General features: G+C 55.2%; 1 protein-coding gene across 2 annotated transcripts in view; it reads right to left on the bottom strand.

Moving 5' to 3' along the window:
• Pepd (peptidase D) overlaps nucleotides 1–14,435 on the bottom strand; it is a 122,369-nt gene that overhangs the window by 100,559 nt on the left and 7,375 nt on the right. For both annotated transcript variants that reach the window (XM_004659957.2, XM_045154317.1), the window contains exons 2-4: nucleotides 12,411–12,594; nucleotides 10,443–10,570; nucleotides 1,551–1,614 (exon numbers count right to left, since the gene is read on the bottom strand). In XM_004659957.2, the coding sequence (XP_004660014.1) occupies nucleotides 1,551–1,614; nucleotides 10,443–10,570; nucleotides 12,411–12,594 (376 nt within the window). The remainder of the gene's footprint in view (nucleotides 1–1,550; nucleotides 1,615–10,442; nucleotides 10,571–12,410; nucleotides 12,595–14,435) is intronic.

The following is a 14,435-nucleotide window of genomic DNA, read 5'->3' as shown; positions in this document are numbered from 1 at the left end:
ATCCACAATCTACTCAAGAACCCAGGAGAGATACCAGTGGGAACCAGAGCTGGCATGAGATGAAGCAGACTGCTGTAAGGCTTTGGAAGTGGGAGAGTGGACAGTCTGAGAAGTGGGGCTGGTACCCATCCAGGCTGGCTGCCTGGGGTCAAGGTCATCTGTCTGCCCCAGAGCAGGCTGGGAGTGGAGACAGACTGGGTGCTCACAGTGACATGCACCTGGCTGGGATTCTGGGACCCTGATTCTCCCCCCGCGCTGTTGCCTCCTGACAGACACTGACACAGGTGTCCTTCCTTTCAGGGAAGGATGCTGCCCACTCCAATGAGCAGAGCCCCGGGTGCCTCCACGTCACAGCCCAGCTCTAGTCTTGGTCTTTTGGGAAGAAATTGATTAGCACATAGCCGTGGTCTGGATGGTGTGTCCCATTACGTTATCTTCATCCATGTGCACCGTGCTCCTTTGGTCATACTCATCCCTATCTTCTCTTGTCTTCACCCATGGCCTCACTGTCCTCTTCTGCTTTCAAGTCACACACACAATATACAGATCAATATCTAAATTCTGCATATGGAAAAAAACACGTATTTGTTTCTCTCAGTCTGGCTTTTTTCATTTAGCATGAAGAGCTGTGGTTGCATCTGTTTTCCAGCCAACGACTTCACAGCTGAATAATGTTCTGTGTCCACACACCTCCCTTCCTTTCTCCATTCCTCTGTTGATGGGCATCTAGGCTGATCGCATAGCACGGCAGTCACTCCCAAGCTCTGTCTGGGGAAATGTGGCCACGGGGCCGGGTTCAGCTGATCTTGCCAGGCCTGGGATGGACCTCCCAGGGCAGGTGCTGACTTTCAATGTCTCACATCCCACCCACCTGACCTGCGCAGAACCTGGGGACTGTGACAATGCCCAAGGACAGAGCACAGTGGCCTTACTTGTCTTTCACTCCTCAAGGGCTCTCGCCTCTGCTTCAGCCCTGCCCTGACAGTGGACATGCCACTTCCATCTGCCTGGACCCAGGACAGACTCACAGCCCGAGGAGAGTCAAATTTTTCCCCAGGCCACCCAACACCTGCTCAACAATCAGGCTGCACAGTGAAGTCAAGAGACTCTCAATTCCTGTCACCCTGTCAGCCTTTCACAGTCCTGAGCTCTTCTGACAGGGGCACCGATAGCCAGTGAGGGTTTGTGGGAAGATTTCCCAGGATAAGCCTGGGAGTGGCTTTATCAGATGTGCGTCCCTGCTGCCTCTTCCCAACATACAGAGGTCCAGGACAAGCCTGTGGGTAACTTAGATTAGACATGTGGCCACACCCCAGGTTTCCAGACACTTCTACCTGAGTTAGACACATTATCCAGGCCAAGAATGGCTTCCTCAGATTAGAGGCATGTTGTCTGCAGGCTCTTTCTAAACAGGGATTTTTGAGGGGCTGGGGGCCAGTGGCACCCCCAGACTGGAGCAGCAGAGGGAAAAGGAGAGGAAGTCCACACACACAAGGGTCACTGGGAGCCCAGGCTGCTCACAGAGAGGAGGCATCACGTCAGCTACGTACCTCATCCGTGTAATGGACATCATCCACAGCGTACTTCTCCTTGAAGTGCTCCTTGGAATGGATCCTCAAAGGAAAGAGCAAGAAACACCAAGATCAGGGCTTGGCGATGGTTCAGCATAGCCACCATCTGCCCACCAAGCCCAGGCCAAGAAGTCTTGGGCCCGTTCCTGCCATGGTGGGTTCTTGGTACTGAGTATGCCTAACGCAGGCTCAATGACAAAAGGTGCTAGACCAGAGAGTGGTCACTGAACCAAACCTGCCTCGCTGCCCACCCCTGCCCTGGTACACCTGCAGTCCACTGTGCTTCTGGCTGCCTGCAGCAAGTAGCTGAAATGCCCCCCACCTCTACCATCCCGTCCAAGCTACCAAGCCAACAGGCAAGCAGCCAGTGTGCCCCACCTTTGGTGAAATAAGCAACCTTCTAGGCTGTGACACCTGCTGGCCAACAGGGAGGAGCGTGGACTTAAGTCAAGGGACCCTCACGCCCGCCCACCCCAGCAGCACAGCTCTGGGCTGTCCTGACAGAGGCACCTACAGCTGGGGAGGGCTCTGGGGAGACCTCCCAGTACCTGGAGGCTCAGGCTTCTGTGATGGATGGAGTCTCTTTAAAGGAAAGTTAATAAATTAACACTTTAAGGAAATCAATAACAGTATTACTCAATGTGGTGAGAAAGACTCAAGCTTAGTCATGAAACTTGAAAAATTAGCCAATAAGAAGACATGGGGAAGATGAGATCTGACAGCCTCGCCCACCTCATGATACCCCTGCTGGGTCCTGTAGGCGGCCGCCCACGTCCCCGAGGTCCTGCTTGGCAGGTGAGTCAATGTCGCTGTAGGTGACAGGCTCACACATGGAGAAACAAAACTGCGGGGGGGGGGGGGGGTGATGTAATAAGCACCAGTCAAGTCCAACGACGCACACATGTGCTTCCTGCGCCGGCCCACACCCGGCCACCACGCGGTCCAGAGGGAGGTGCTCTCCTGCTCATCCCCCCAGACCGCTGTGTCTCGTGGCAGGTGGCCCACGCAGCAGAAGCCTTGGCACAGCACAGCAGGAGCTCTTCGAGTTTCCTTCCTGTACCACCAGGGGAGGGTGTGTATAGATGAAAGAGGAGTCCCTGGGTGTCCCAGATGAAATGGAGAGATACTCAGGGCTTATCACCCTGTGTCCACTCGGCAGCACAGCCCGTGCATGGACCCTATGGCTCGCCTGGCCTGCCACGACGTTTATCTCCACTCAGAGCAGCACAAGGTACAGACCCCGGGTCCCACGGGACCAGAGCGCGCAGTGGGGCCGGTAGCCGGGGCTCCCAGACACATGCTGCACCTGGGCCGGGTGGAAAAGCCACACGTGAGTGCGCCTGCAAGCCACAACCCCCTTTGCTTTTGCTCTCTTTTGGCCTCTGAAAAGATCGCCGGGCATGAAGCTCTTGCTGTTAATTAAATCTGCATAATTCAGTCATATTAGATTCCACATTTGAGACAGGACTCAAGTCAACTGACCACAGTCTGACACCCCAACAGTAAAAGCGTCCAGTGTACAGGCAGGAAGCGTCGGCATGCGTGCCCCTGCCTGGGTTCTGGGAGCCGTGCTGCAGGGGTGGCTTGCACAGCCTGAGGAGCCCAGCTCTGAAGCAGCCGTGCCCTCAGCACCAGGTGGATGCCCGGGAGCACAGACGGGAGCCAGCGCAGCAGGCGCAGGGCCAGCAGCAGGGTGAGCTCTGAGTGTGTTCATTTCCTCTCCAACTGCCCCAGCTCTGGCCTGGGCTCTCTGGAGCCTGTGTTCTCAGCAGGCACCCAACCCAGCCCCAGTTACTTCTTCACCTCCATTTGTGACAGGGGTGGAAAGCAAATTCCAACAAACTCTGGAAGCACAAAGGGTCTGATTTAGCCTCCAGGGCTCCTCAGAGAGAGGCGAGTGTGCCATTAGTGTTGGCCCTTGGTATGTGAAGCCTTTCCCTAGGAAAGGCCTTAAGAGGGAAGACACCAGAAAATGTCTCCCTGCCCTTCCCACCTAGGACGTTTTGCTAGGTAGAATTAGATCAGGGCCTAAGGAAGTCTCTAGGCAGTAGGCCACAGGTTAAGAGCCTGACAAGATGGAATCAGAGGAGTGAGCAGCAAGGGAGAGGTGTCACAGAGGGCTGCATCAGTGGATGACCCAAGGTTGGGTGCATATGTCTCACTTAGTGACTATGCCTGTTACTTTAAAATCACTGTGATAAAACGCCTCACAGCAACAACCTATGGGAGGAATTATTTATTTTGGCTCACGCTTTCAGAGGGTTCCGTCCGTGGTTGCTTGGCCCCACTGGCTCTGGCTCATGGTAAGGTAGAACATTACAGTGGTGGGAGCATGTTCTGGGGCTGCTGTCCTCACGATGGACAGGAAGCACACAGCAGAGATGGAGAGGGGCCCAAGACAAGGTCTAGCCCCAACGACACGCCCCCAGTGAGCTATTTCCTCTAACGAGAGCTGACTTTTGAACTTTTCAAACTTCAATGCCAGCCACAGACTGAACATTTAACACACGAGCTGATGGGGAACCTTTCATATCCAACCCTCATCAGTGGCCACACGCCATCCACTGACTGGATGCCAAGGCAGAGCAAAAACCAGCCAGCCTCTGGGAGAGCCCACTGTTGCCCTAACATCAGGAAAAAGTGGCACAAGGCACCAATCCAACCAAGTGCCCATGCAGTACTTGCCCTCCTCAAAGAGGCTGATGATACAATCCTGTCAGATTGCAAGCTGGGCCCGGAGAGCAGAAATACACCCCCTGGAGACAGGCCTCACTGGAAATAACCAATCGCCAGATAAAACCCTAAGAGCTACAAGCATCTTGTCTGGCACTGTGCACATTACATTCTTTTTTTAAAAGGGCAGAGATAATTAAGTTTGAATAGTACTTACTTTTTCATGTTTGGGGGTTAATTATAGTAAAAATCATTTAAATGTCACCCGAAGGGATATGTGTGCCAGGCTGCATGATCAAACCAGCCATAGGCTTGGCAGCCACAGACTGGCAGGCTATGAGAAAAGAAGTGTCGTGTCCACGTGAGTCCTGACACCCTGGCTGACAGAGTTACTGGGCAGCTCTGAATCTACTGAAGGACATACTGTCCAGGACACAAAGTGGGCACATGCAGGGTGTGCACCCTGGCCTCGCCTGAGTCTGTAGACGAGCGAGCACAGTCCACGCCAGGCCCTATTACACAGGCTGTCTGGACAGAGAGCCAGACAGAGACGGTGGAGCAGGAGGGATGCTGAGGCCACTCTAGATACTCCTCGTTCAAGTGAAACTGGCAGGAGAAATCAGTCCCCTCACTGGATGAACTCTCATCTTCCACAGCGCCTGCATGCAGGAACCCTTGTCCATGTAGAGCCCCGTGCAAGCTCCATGAACCCAGTCAGAGCTGACGCCTGGTCACTGTGCAGCGCGTGCCAATGCCTGAAGTCTTGGGCAGGAAGGAGACAGATGCCTGGTCACTGTACACTGAGCACCAATACCCTAGGGGAAGCCTCCAGTGGGAAGGAGACATTAAATTAATGCCACATGGTGCAGACATCATGGAGCCCTCTGGAAAATGAAATTTCAAAAGCAGGTCTTGGTGGCTGGCTGACCACCTGTACGCAGGTAGTGAATGACGAACAGGGCCCAGAGTCTGCCTTCAATGCCAAACAATGCTGCAGCCTTTCACTCTGCAGGCGGCACGACAGAGCGGCCCTTGAGCACGTCGGCGACCACGTCAAGATGTCATTGGGTTGTCAAAGCTGAAAGCAGCCCGGCCCTCTCCAGAGCAGAGCAAGCACATGAGCCTGGAGAGCTCTCCTGCGTGACTGGAGCAGCCACGGCGTCCCCTGAGGCAGCGGGGCTCAAAGGCGCTGGGCGGGAGACTGTGCAGTAGGCGAGCAGAGCCAGGCAGGCCAGCCAGTGAGCCGGTGTGCCCCCAAGAGGCCCCACAGCAGTGCTGGGGGCTCAGGTGTGGCCGCACAGGAGAAGCCAGTAGAACCTACCAGCCCCTCTCTGGAAGACTTGAATCCACAGTAGTGAATCAGTGGCAAGTTCTAGCCTGCCTGGAGGATCCCAGACATTCAAGCCAGAGCTATGGTCAGCTAAGCCTATTACTGATAGAGCGTAACTGGGAAGTGCTCCCATCAAAATCACATCACACTTTTGCGAGTAAAGACTCCAAATTTAAAAACAAAGGTCCTGGGCTAGAGAGGTGGCTTAGCAGTTCAGGCACGTGCCTGTGAATCGTAAGGTCTTGATTCCCTGCATCCATGTAAGCCAGATGCACAAGGTGGCACACACGCATCTGGAATTTGTTTGCAATGGCTGGAGGCCCTAACATGCCCATTCTCTCTCTCTCCTCCCCCCTCCAAATAATAAATAAATAAAGACCAACTGATAAAATTTAAAGAAAAGATGACCTGCTCCACAAAGGACTTGGAGTGAGGCCCAGCGCTCCAGGCTACCCAGGCACCCCAGGACATCGCAACTCTGACAGCAAGAGAGAGAGCGCACACAGGGAGCTGAGGATCCTGCGGTGGGGGTGCCATTTCCTGAGTGACTCTGGATCTGCAGCATCTGCCAGATGGATTTTTCAAAAGCCATCAGATAGAGACTCCGAAGGGAGCTGAAGAGCTGAAGGTCAAATGTTCAGTCTGGTGGGTTTTGATTGCAAAGGCCAGGTAATCCCATCGGCCTCGCTCGGCTCCCTATCAATGATGAGTGTCTGAAAGCAGCCTTGCACAAAAGACCTGGCCACTCCCCAGCCCCAGCTCAGACAACCAGCCCCTTTGTCACGCAGGGGCTTTCCTCCCAAACACTCAGAATGAGGGTACTTAAGAGTCAACCCAGAGCAAAGGAAAGAAAAGGCCTTCTGGGGAGCCAAGCATGTGGGAGACAAGACCCTACCTCCGCTGTGGGGCCACAAGGCCCCTTGGGACCAAGGCTGTGGGTGTGGTCTGGCCTGGCCTACCCAGCATGCACACAGGGCCTTGTCTACCAGAGGAGACCCACCCTACAGAGCCACTTGTACCCTCAAGGTCACCCAAGGCTATATGTGTGCTTAGACAATGAGTTGGCTCAGCAAAGCAGGAGAAAATGAAAAGAGTAGTTTGTTAACAGAGTCCAGAGTTCCTCTTTGGAACTCAGCTATGGCCAAGACCCCAAGGCTGTTTCGGCATTACTGAAGGGGACACACCGAGAGAGCCGACTGCTGACAGCTCCTCCTTGACCAGTCAGGCCCTGGGTTTTAAAGCCTTCACTCAAGGACCATCGGGCTCCCGGATGTAGGTGTGGGGAAACATGGAGCGATTCGTGCAGATTTCACCCCTGGGTGGGGAATCCCCCAGGCAGGAGCAGCCCCTCCCCAAGAGCAGCCTCACAGAACGTCCACTTCTCAACCCACAGACAGGCATGCTTGCCTTTCTTGCTAGCACTAGTTCATAAGAAGTAAAGAGGTGGGGATGGCAGCTCTCAGTGACAGAATGCTTGCCTAACATGTACAAGGCTTTTGGTTCAATTCCTAGAACCACAGGGAAAAAAAATAATTCTTTTAGCCAGGTATGGTAGCACTTAACTGTAATCCCACCACTGAGGCAGGTGAATCTGAATTCTAGGCCAACTTGGGCTCCATCATGAGCCCATCTCAGAAAGAAAGTAGAAGTAGACAGCAGAGGAGACATACTCTGAGCCACTCCACCTTTCCAGTCAGAAATTCCAAGTAAAACCCTAATGAAGCCCAGGTCCAACCCTTCCAGAAGCTGTCTTCTTTTACAACCATTCCTCTCCACACCTCAGATAAAGGCATCTCCCAACACTGAGCTGGATTTCCGAGCAATTGGAGCCAGAAGGTAGGGCCAAGAGGAGATTGCAAGGGTACCAACATCAAAACTGTATTGTCATTCAGAGCCAAGCGTCACTCAGCACAGGGTCCCCCACTACTCCCAAAATGTGCCATGAACAGGAAGGGTAGAGGCCACAGCTGCTCACGTGGACACCTCAGGTGCCATAAAGGATCCTGTGGACCGCTTCTCAAACAGACCAGATCTAGATTCTTCACCAAGGCTGTTCCAGTTACTAGTTGTTAGGGCTTAGATATGAGGTGTCCCCGAAGAGTCATGTGTTAGTCGTGATCTGCAGTATAGCAATGTTAGGACGTGACCGGGCCGTGAAGGCGTTAGCCTCGTCAATGGATCAATAGCTGAGTGGGCTGTTAGGAGGAGGCCCAGCTGGAGTACGCAGAGCCCCGAGTGGCGTGTCCTTATGCTCTTCCTCCCTCACTTCCAGTGTCATGACAGCGAGCGGTCCGTGCAGCTGGCTCCCCCTGGCATGATGCCCTGTGGGGAGCCAGCTGACCATGGACTCTGAGACCATGAGCCAAAACAAAGTTTCCTTTTCATTTGTTTCCCTGAGGGGTTTTGTCGTAGCAGTAAAAGAAAATCTGATCAACACACTAAGACAAGGCAATAGCCTACCTCAACAACCATTTACCTTGTTCATGGCCTGCGATGGTTTGAATCTGAAATGTCCCGCCAGAGGTCCATGTTAGAACACCTGGTCCCCGCTGGTAGTACTGCTCTGGGAGGCGGCGGAGCCTCTGGGAGGTGGGTCACCGAGGCAGGCCTCTGGGGGAGAGCCGGCCACCTTCAGTTCAACGCTCTGCTTCCTGTCTGCTGTCCTGTCATCAGCTGCGCGCTCTTGCTGACAGGACAGAGACGCCGCCATGCCATGCCCTCCCTGCCATGGCGAGTGGCAGTCCGACACAGGGAGCCAAAACATAACTCTCCTCTCTTAAGTTGCTTTCTATCGGGCACTTTGTGAGGAAAGTCACTAGTGCAAAGACTCTTACGGCCAAAGGTCAGACAGAACCCTGAAAGCATCTCCAACCTCAGCAGAACCTCAAAGGCTAGGCATGGACTCAGAAGGAGGCACGTGTGTATTCATGGCTTAGTGTCATATGTGCGCTGGGTCTCTCCATGGGTGGGTCTGGGATTCCTCGCGGTGGGTAGGTGAGTTCTGAGGACGAGGGTCCTGCAGGAGAGGCACGTGAAAGCCCTAATGCACTTCACTCCCAAGCCTCTGAAGTCTCGTAGCAGCAGCAGCCTCGAGGCCGTGACCAAGGTGGAGCAGGAATGTAAACAGGTGTCACTTTTTGGGCCAGGCTCGTACTCACATCTGTAACCCCAGTACTCAAGTGGCTGAGGCAGCTTGGGCTACATAATGAGTTCCAAGCCAGCCTGGGCTACACAGCAAGACCCTGTCTCTAAAGACACATACAACTAGAGAAGAGGCGGAGAAAAGGAAAGGAAGAGGGGAAGGAAGAAAAGAAAGGAGGAGGGAAAGAAGGAGGGAAGAAAGGTTCTACTTCTGGATAGCAAATGTGCAGACTCTTAGCTATGGCCATTTTTGGACATTGCCATCCACACTCTCAGCATCACCACAGCCTGTCTGTGCCACAAATGTAACCAGCCCCACAGTGACCACCGCTGTGACAGCAGCCTGATGATGCCTCTCGGATGGCATCACTGTTGTTTCACAGGAAGGAAGCAGAGCCACAAACTTCCCAAACCATTCACCAGCCCTGTGACCACCACAGAGAGGCATGATGGGTCAAAGACAAGCTTGGTTTTCAAACACAGTCCAGGAAGTCCAGGCCATGGGGCTGGTATAGCACACTGAGCCTGGTGTCCTCTTTATAGCAAGGCAGTTGTAAGGATTTGACCACAAATGGACTATCGGTGGGCAATACATAATTAAGGGATTAAGGCCAGCCTCACGCATGGCGTCTCCCAGGAAGCCGAGCCACCCACCACTGAGACAGCTAGACAGGACCTGCCCACTGCCCACCCTCCTTAGCAACCTTCCCAAGGGTAAAGCTGGGAAAACCCAGCCCAGGAGAGCCAGAGCCACTTCTCTTCTGCTGCCGACTCTGCCTGAAGCTATGTCTTCACAACAAAGCTCCTCGGGGGCCCAGGGCCAGGCTGGCCAGGTGGCCTCAGAGCAGAACTGAAGCTCGCCTGTGGATCTGGACTCTTCATCTCAAGACAACAGAAACATGGATACTGGGGTGTCGACTGAGAGGGTCTGCGGTGTGGAGCTCTTTGGGGGCCTTGGTCATCTGAGAGAGCTGCCAGTCCCTGCAGCAGCCACGTATCCTGTCACTCAAACCTGCCTCAGTCCCACCAGCACGCCTGGTAATGAGCACAGTGGGTACCAGGAAGCAAAGGCTGCGACTTACACTTTAGCCTAGAATAACCACGCTGCAGACAGAAATGACAGGCTGGGAGGCGGGATCCGCTGACCACCTCTCACGTCCCTGGTTAAGTACAGCTGCCGCCTAAGTGCTGTGAGCAAGCAGGAGGGGCGACGGGAGCAGCTGGGGACTAACGGGTGCCACGATGGGTAGGCGCGGGGCAGTCTCTCTCAGGGGCCTGGCCTGTCCTCTAGTCTCACACTTGTCACATGGTCCAGCTCTAAGTCTCTGTCCTGCCTCACAGAGGGGCCAACAGAGAACAGACCATCTGTGTCCAGAGGCAGGCAATAACAACACCCCTGCACACAGGCGATGGGCCTCAGAGAGCAGGTCCCACACTGTTCACCCGGACCCCTGACCAAACTCACCAGCCCCAGCCCCTCCTCCTTCAAGGCTAGGAAGAAGTGACTGTTCACTGGGGCCTAAGACTCAAACATTTTTCACAAACATAAATTCAGGTTTTCAAGAGGAATAAACTGTGCCTCCAGTCTGTACCTGCATCCCTGGAACCCCTCTGTGGAGCACACCAGCAAAGGGCCTGACCACCAAACCTCCCTTCTGCGCTCCCGTCCCCACACCACTGTCCCCAGCTGGCCAGTGGTCAGCAGACAGGCAGGGACTGCTCCTTACTTTCCCATCCAGGTGGCGTAGCTAGGAGGAAGCCTGGGTATAAACAGGGCCGACCTTCCTGAGTCCACGTCGATGACACCGTAGCAGCCTGACTCGATGACACCGAAGGCCCAGTGGAAGAAGGACTCCTGAGGTGGGAGCAAGCAAGGAGCCCAGTAACTCAGTGACCAGAACAGAAAGCTGAGGTGCTGAGAGTCGGGCACCCCATTTCAGGACAGCAGCTCGAGTATCCTCTAGGATCCAGTCCCCAGCCACACACAGCCCTGCCTCCTTGTGCTTGGCTTCCACTACAGCTGCCAGCTGACCCTCTGGCCATGCCATGGCGTGCCAAGAGAAGCCAGTTGCCGCTCTGACCCTGCTGCTTCCAGCCTCTATGGTAATGCAGGTTTTCACTGGGTCCCAGCCCACCTGTCATGGCTGCACCTCCCAGACACACCCCCTGGCCCACAACAGGACACCTTAGGACCCCAGCTGGATTTAGATGCTCTAGCAAGATGTCTTAATCCAAATGGGTTCCCCCTTTCAGGACGTCTAACCCCTCTTCTCACTTCCCAGGGCAGCAGTGACCACAGTGTTAGCAATAAGCCCTGAGCTGAGACAGGGTATGGAGGGGGGTAGAGCCCTTCCGAGACAAGCTCAGAGGACCATCAGCAGAACAGCCCACAGCTGAATGTAGCATGTTTTAAAATCACAAATCTATCCAGCAGCATCAGGACCCGCCAGCTTTAGACCTATGTGCTACTGGCAGCAGGGGACGGAGGCCTGCGGTCCCAAGAACAAGTCTGCAGACAGAAGGGGACCCCTGGGGCAGAAGGGGCTTCCTGTACTGAAAGCCCTGGGATATCCTCAACAGGACTTTAGCCTATCTGTGCCCCACTGGGGTGGACGGGCTCTAGCTGGGGAGGCGAGGCCTTGACCCCTCACATTCCCACATTACCACCCCCGCCCCAAGACATTGTGGGCACAGCCTTGCTCTTGGCAGCAGAGAGAAGCTCGGGCATGGAACTGGAAGATTTTTTTGCAGGAGGTGGCAGTGAGGTCAGGATGGAGACTGGACCCGTGGCCAAGCCCATGCTCTTCCAGCAAGCCATACCCAGCTTTCCTTCGTGGATTCTAGACAGGTGAGCTACCACTGAGCCACACCCACAGCTCTTCACAGGTGGGTTCTAGGTAAGCATTCCACTGCTGGGCCACGGTACAGACCCTCTGTGATGGAGTCTAAGCGAGTATTCTGCACTAAACTATATCCCCAGTCCACTTTTGTTTTGATTTTGAAGCAAGGTCTCCTTCAATTGCTCAGGCTACCTCAGCTTCCTGAATACTGGGATTACAGGCCTGTGATACCAGGTCCTTCTAGATGATGAAGTTCTAATCCCAGCTCCATCTCTTAGCAAGTCATTTCCTTCCTGGGCCTCAGTTTCCTCATCTGTGAAGTGGGTGTGATGATAAGATCAATATGAGTAGGCCCAACTCTAGGCCTTCCTCGCTGCCCAGCAGACATTCCTATTCCTGGGGATTTTGCTGGTCCTCTTCCACCAAGGACGCGGAATCTAAGCTAACAGCAGAGCTCTAGCCCCTCAAAAGCTCCTGATCCAAGATGTCAGGAGAATCACATCAGTGGGCACTGGCTGAGCTGGCAGAGAGCCGGGGGCCTCTAACTCTGTACAAATGAAAAGTCAGATCACATGCCCCCTCCACCCCCTCCTCCCTGCAGACATCTGGCCCCGGAAACTCGGGCCCCGGTCTGCAGCTCAGTCCTCGGCTGCCCCAGTGCTCACCATCCTCCCATGTGCCCGTCCCAAAAGCCATCTCGCCCACGAAGCCTGGCCGGCTTGCCCCCGCAACTGCATCCTTTGCACCTCAACAGTCCCCACACTGACTCCCCGGGGCTCTAGAGAAGCAGGCCTTACCCGATGCCTACGCCCACGCCCACGCCCACCCGCGCAGAGGCAGCGGGACGCGGCTCACCTGGCGGAAGATGATGGAGGTGTCCGTGCAGTAGCGCTGCATCTCCTCCCCGCCCTGCATCACCACTGCAGAGCCGGCCTGCACCGCCGCATTCTTCCGCAGACGTTCACACAGGCGCTGCCTGTTCAGAGCAAACAGCGCCAGGGGCACCTTCAGGGTCGCGTTCCCCAGGGAGTAGGAAGGGCTGTGAAGACAGGAGCACACCATGACTCAGGACGATTAGGACCTCCAAGTGTGTGTCCAACACCTGTGGTCTGGGCCTGCTGGGAACTTGATCAGCAGGTGGCATGCCCAGCAGATCTGGGCGTACTTGGGACCTAGAGACCATCCATGTACCTACCACGAAGGTTTGTCCATTATGCCTTTCCCTTCCGTCCCTGAGCTTACCATGGGGATCAAGGACAGCTGGACTTGCTCAGTTGGTGGCTTGTGAGGGAAAGTCTGCAGTGGTTAGACATGCCACTCTCCAAGGACTCACAATCTGCTTGGAGCTTCCCATGGGGGTGGGAGCAGACACCTGATACAGACAGCCCTGGCTTACCAGCAGGCACCCTCCATTCTGCCCACTTCCCTATACGTTGCTATTCCTAGAGCCTGACCCTAACAAGGTCCCCGGCACCTTGTACACACAGGGTTCCCTGACTCTGACCCAGCAAGGACCACGGTGCAGACCTCAAGGACGGCGAGGCGGTGCTGCGGCGAGTGCACAGCGGTGAGGGGAGCCCAGCCCGGCAGTGTGGGAGATGCCCCTCTCCAGGCTTCTCATACACCACTGGCTTCCGTGGTCACCGAGACAGCACATGTCCAGGTCCCACTCCTAAAATGCCCCACCTGCCTCGAGACCCAACTGAGGCTCTTCCTGAAGCAGTGCGTGACCTGTCCCAACCCCAAACCTATTTATGATTGCTCCGGTAGCAATGTTCCCCCCTACCGGGACATTCTCAACATCTCGGGCCCTATTCCTCTCAGCAGTCCTGACCTCCTCCACTTTTCAGAACCCTCTAGTCACCCACCCTGGCACTTCTGGCCTGACGCCCATACCCTTCTCAGTTGATGCCATCAGGCCCCCGCACACTGCTCCTTCCCAACACGTGTCTCACCAGGCCACAGTGGCGTGCGCTCCCGACTCTGCGGCGGCTCCAGGCCTCTGTGCCTGAGACACGTGTAGCCATAGTCCGCTGAACCCTGGCCAACACCCCCTCTACCCTCAGTCTCCCCACAGCTTGCAGCCGACCTCCTGCTGCAGTTCCAGGGCCGTGTCTATTCTTTCCACTGCCAGGCATAGGTGAGCCAGGCCAGCGCCTCGGCTTGCAGTGCCATTTATTGCCCCCACACGCTGACACCCCTCAAGATTCAGAGCCCCCATCGTCCTGCCTCTCATCTCCAACTTGGCAGGTGTGACACACACCCGAGCCTTGCCTCCTCGTACACCAGAGAGGAAGCTCTGCCCTGATGGTGGCTCAAGTCACATTTGCCTCCTCCCTCATCCCACCTGCGGTCTTACCAGCAAAGTTGTCAGTTCTGCCACCCACACACTCTTCTCCCATCAGGGGGCAGCTCCACCCAGGGTGGCCACGCCCACCTCCCACTTGGACAACTGGGAGGAACGCCCCACTGCCTTCTTGTTCTGAGCTTCCTGCCCTTCACCAGGCTCCACCTGTGCTCCTGGCCCAGACTTACTCACTGGCTTGATGTCTCTAAGCAATACACAAGTTGCATGAGGACAAGGGCAGGGCTGGTGTTAGTGTCTGCCACAAGAGTGAGCCAAGGGGGGGATGGAGACCCGTGGTGTGAATCAGGTGCCCGGCCCACGAGCCGTGTGTTTTGAACGCCTGGTCTCCAGCTGATGGCAGTTTGGGAGGTAAAGCTTGCCAGAGGTGGCACGTCACTAGGGGCAGACCCTGAGGTGCTAGCTCCGCCCACTGTCTCGCTGCCAGCACAAGCAGTGACGTCCAGCCTCAGCTCCCCATCTTTCCCCTGCTGTCATGAATCTTCCCCTTGAGACCATAAACCATAAGAACCCTT

Source organism: Jaculus jaculus, chromosome 7 (genome assembly GCF_020740685.1).
Source record: "Jaculus jaculus isolate mJacJac1 chromosome 7, mJacJac1.mat.Y.cur, whole genome shotgun sequence".
Lineage (NCBI taxonomy): Eukaryota > Metazoa > Chordata > Mammalia > Rodentia > Dipodidae > Jaculus > Jaculus jaculus.
Note: the sequence above shows the minus strand (reverse complement) of the source record. Positions and strands in the feature narration are given on the sequence as shown.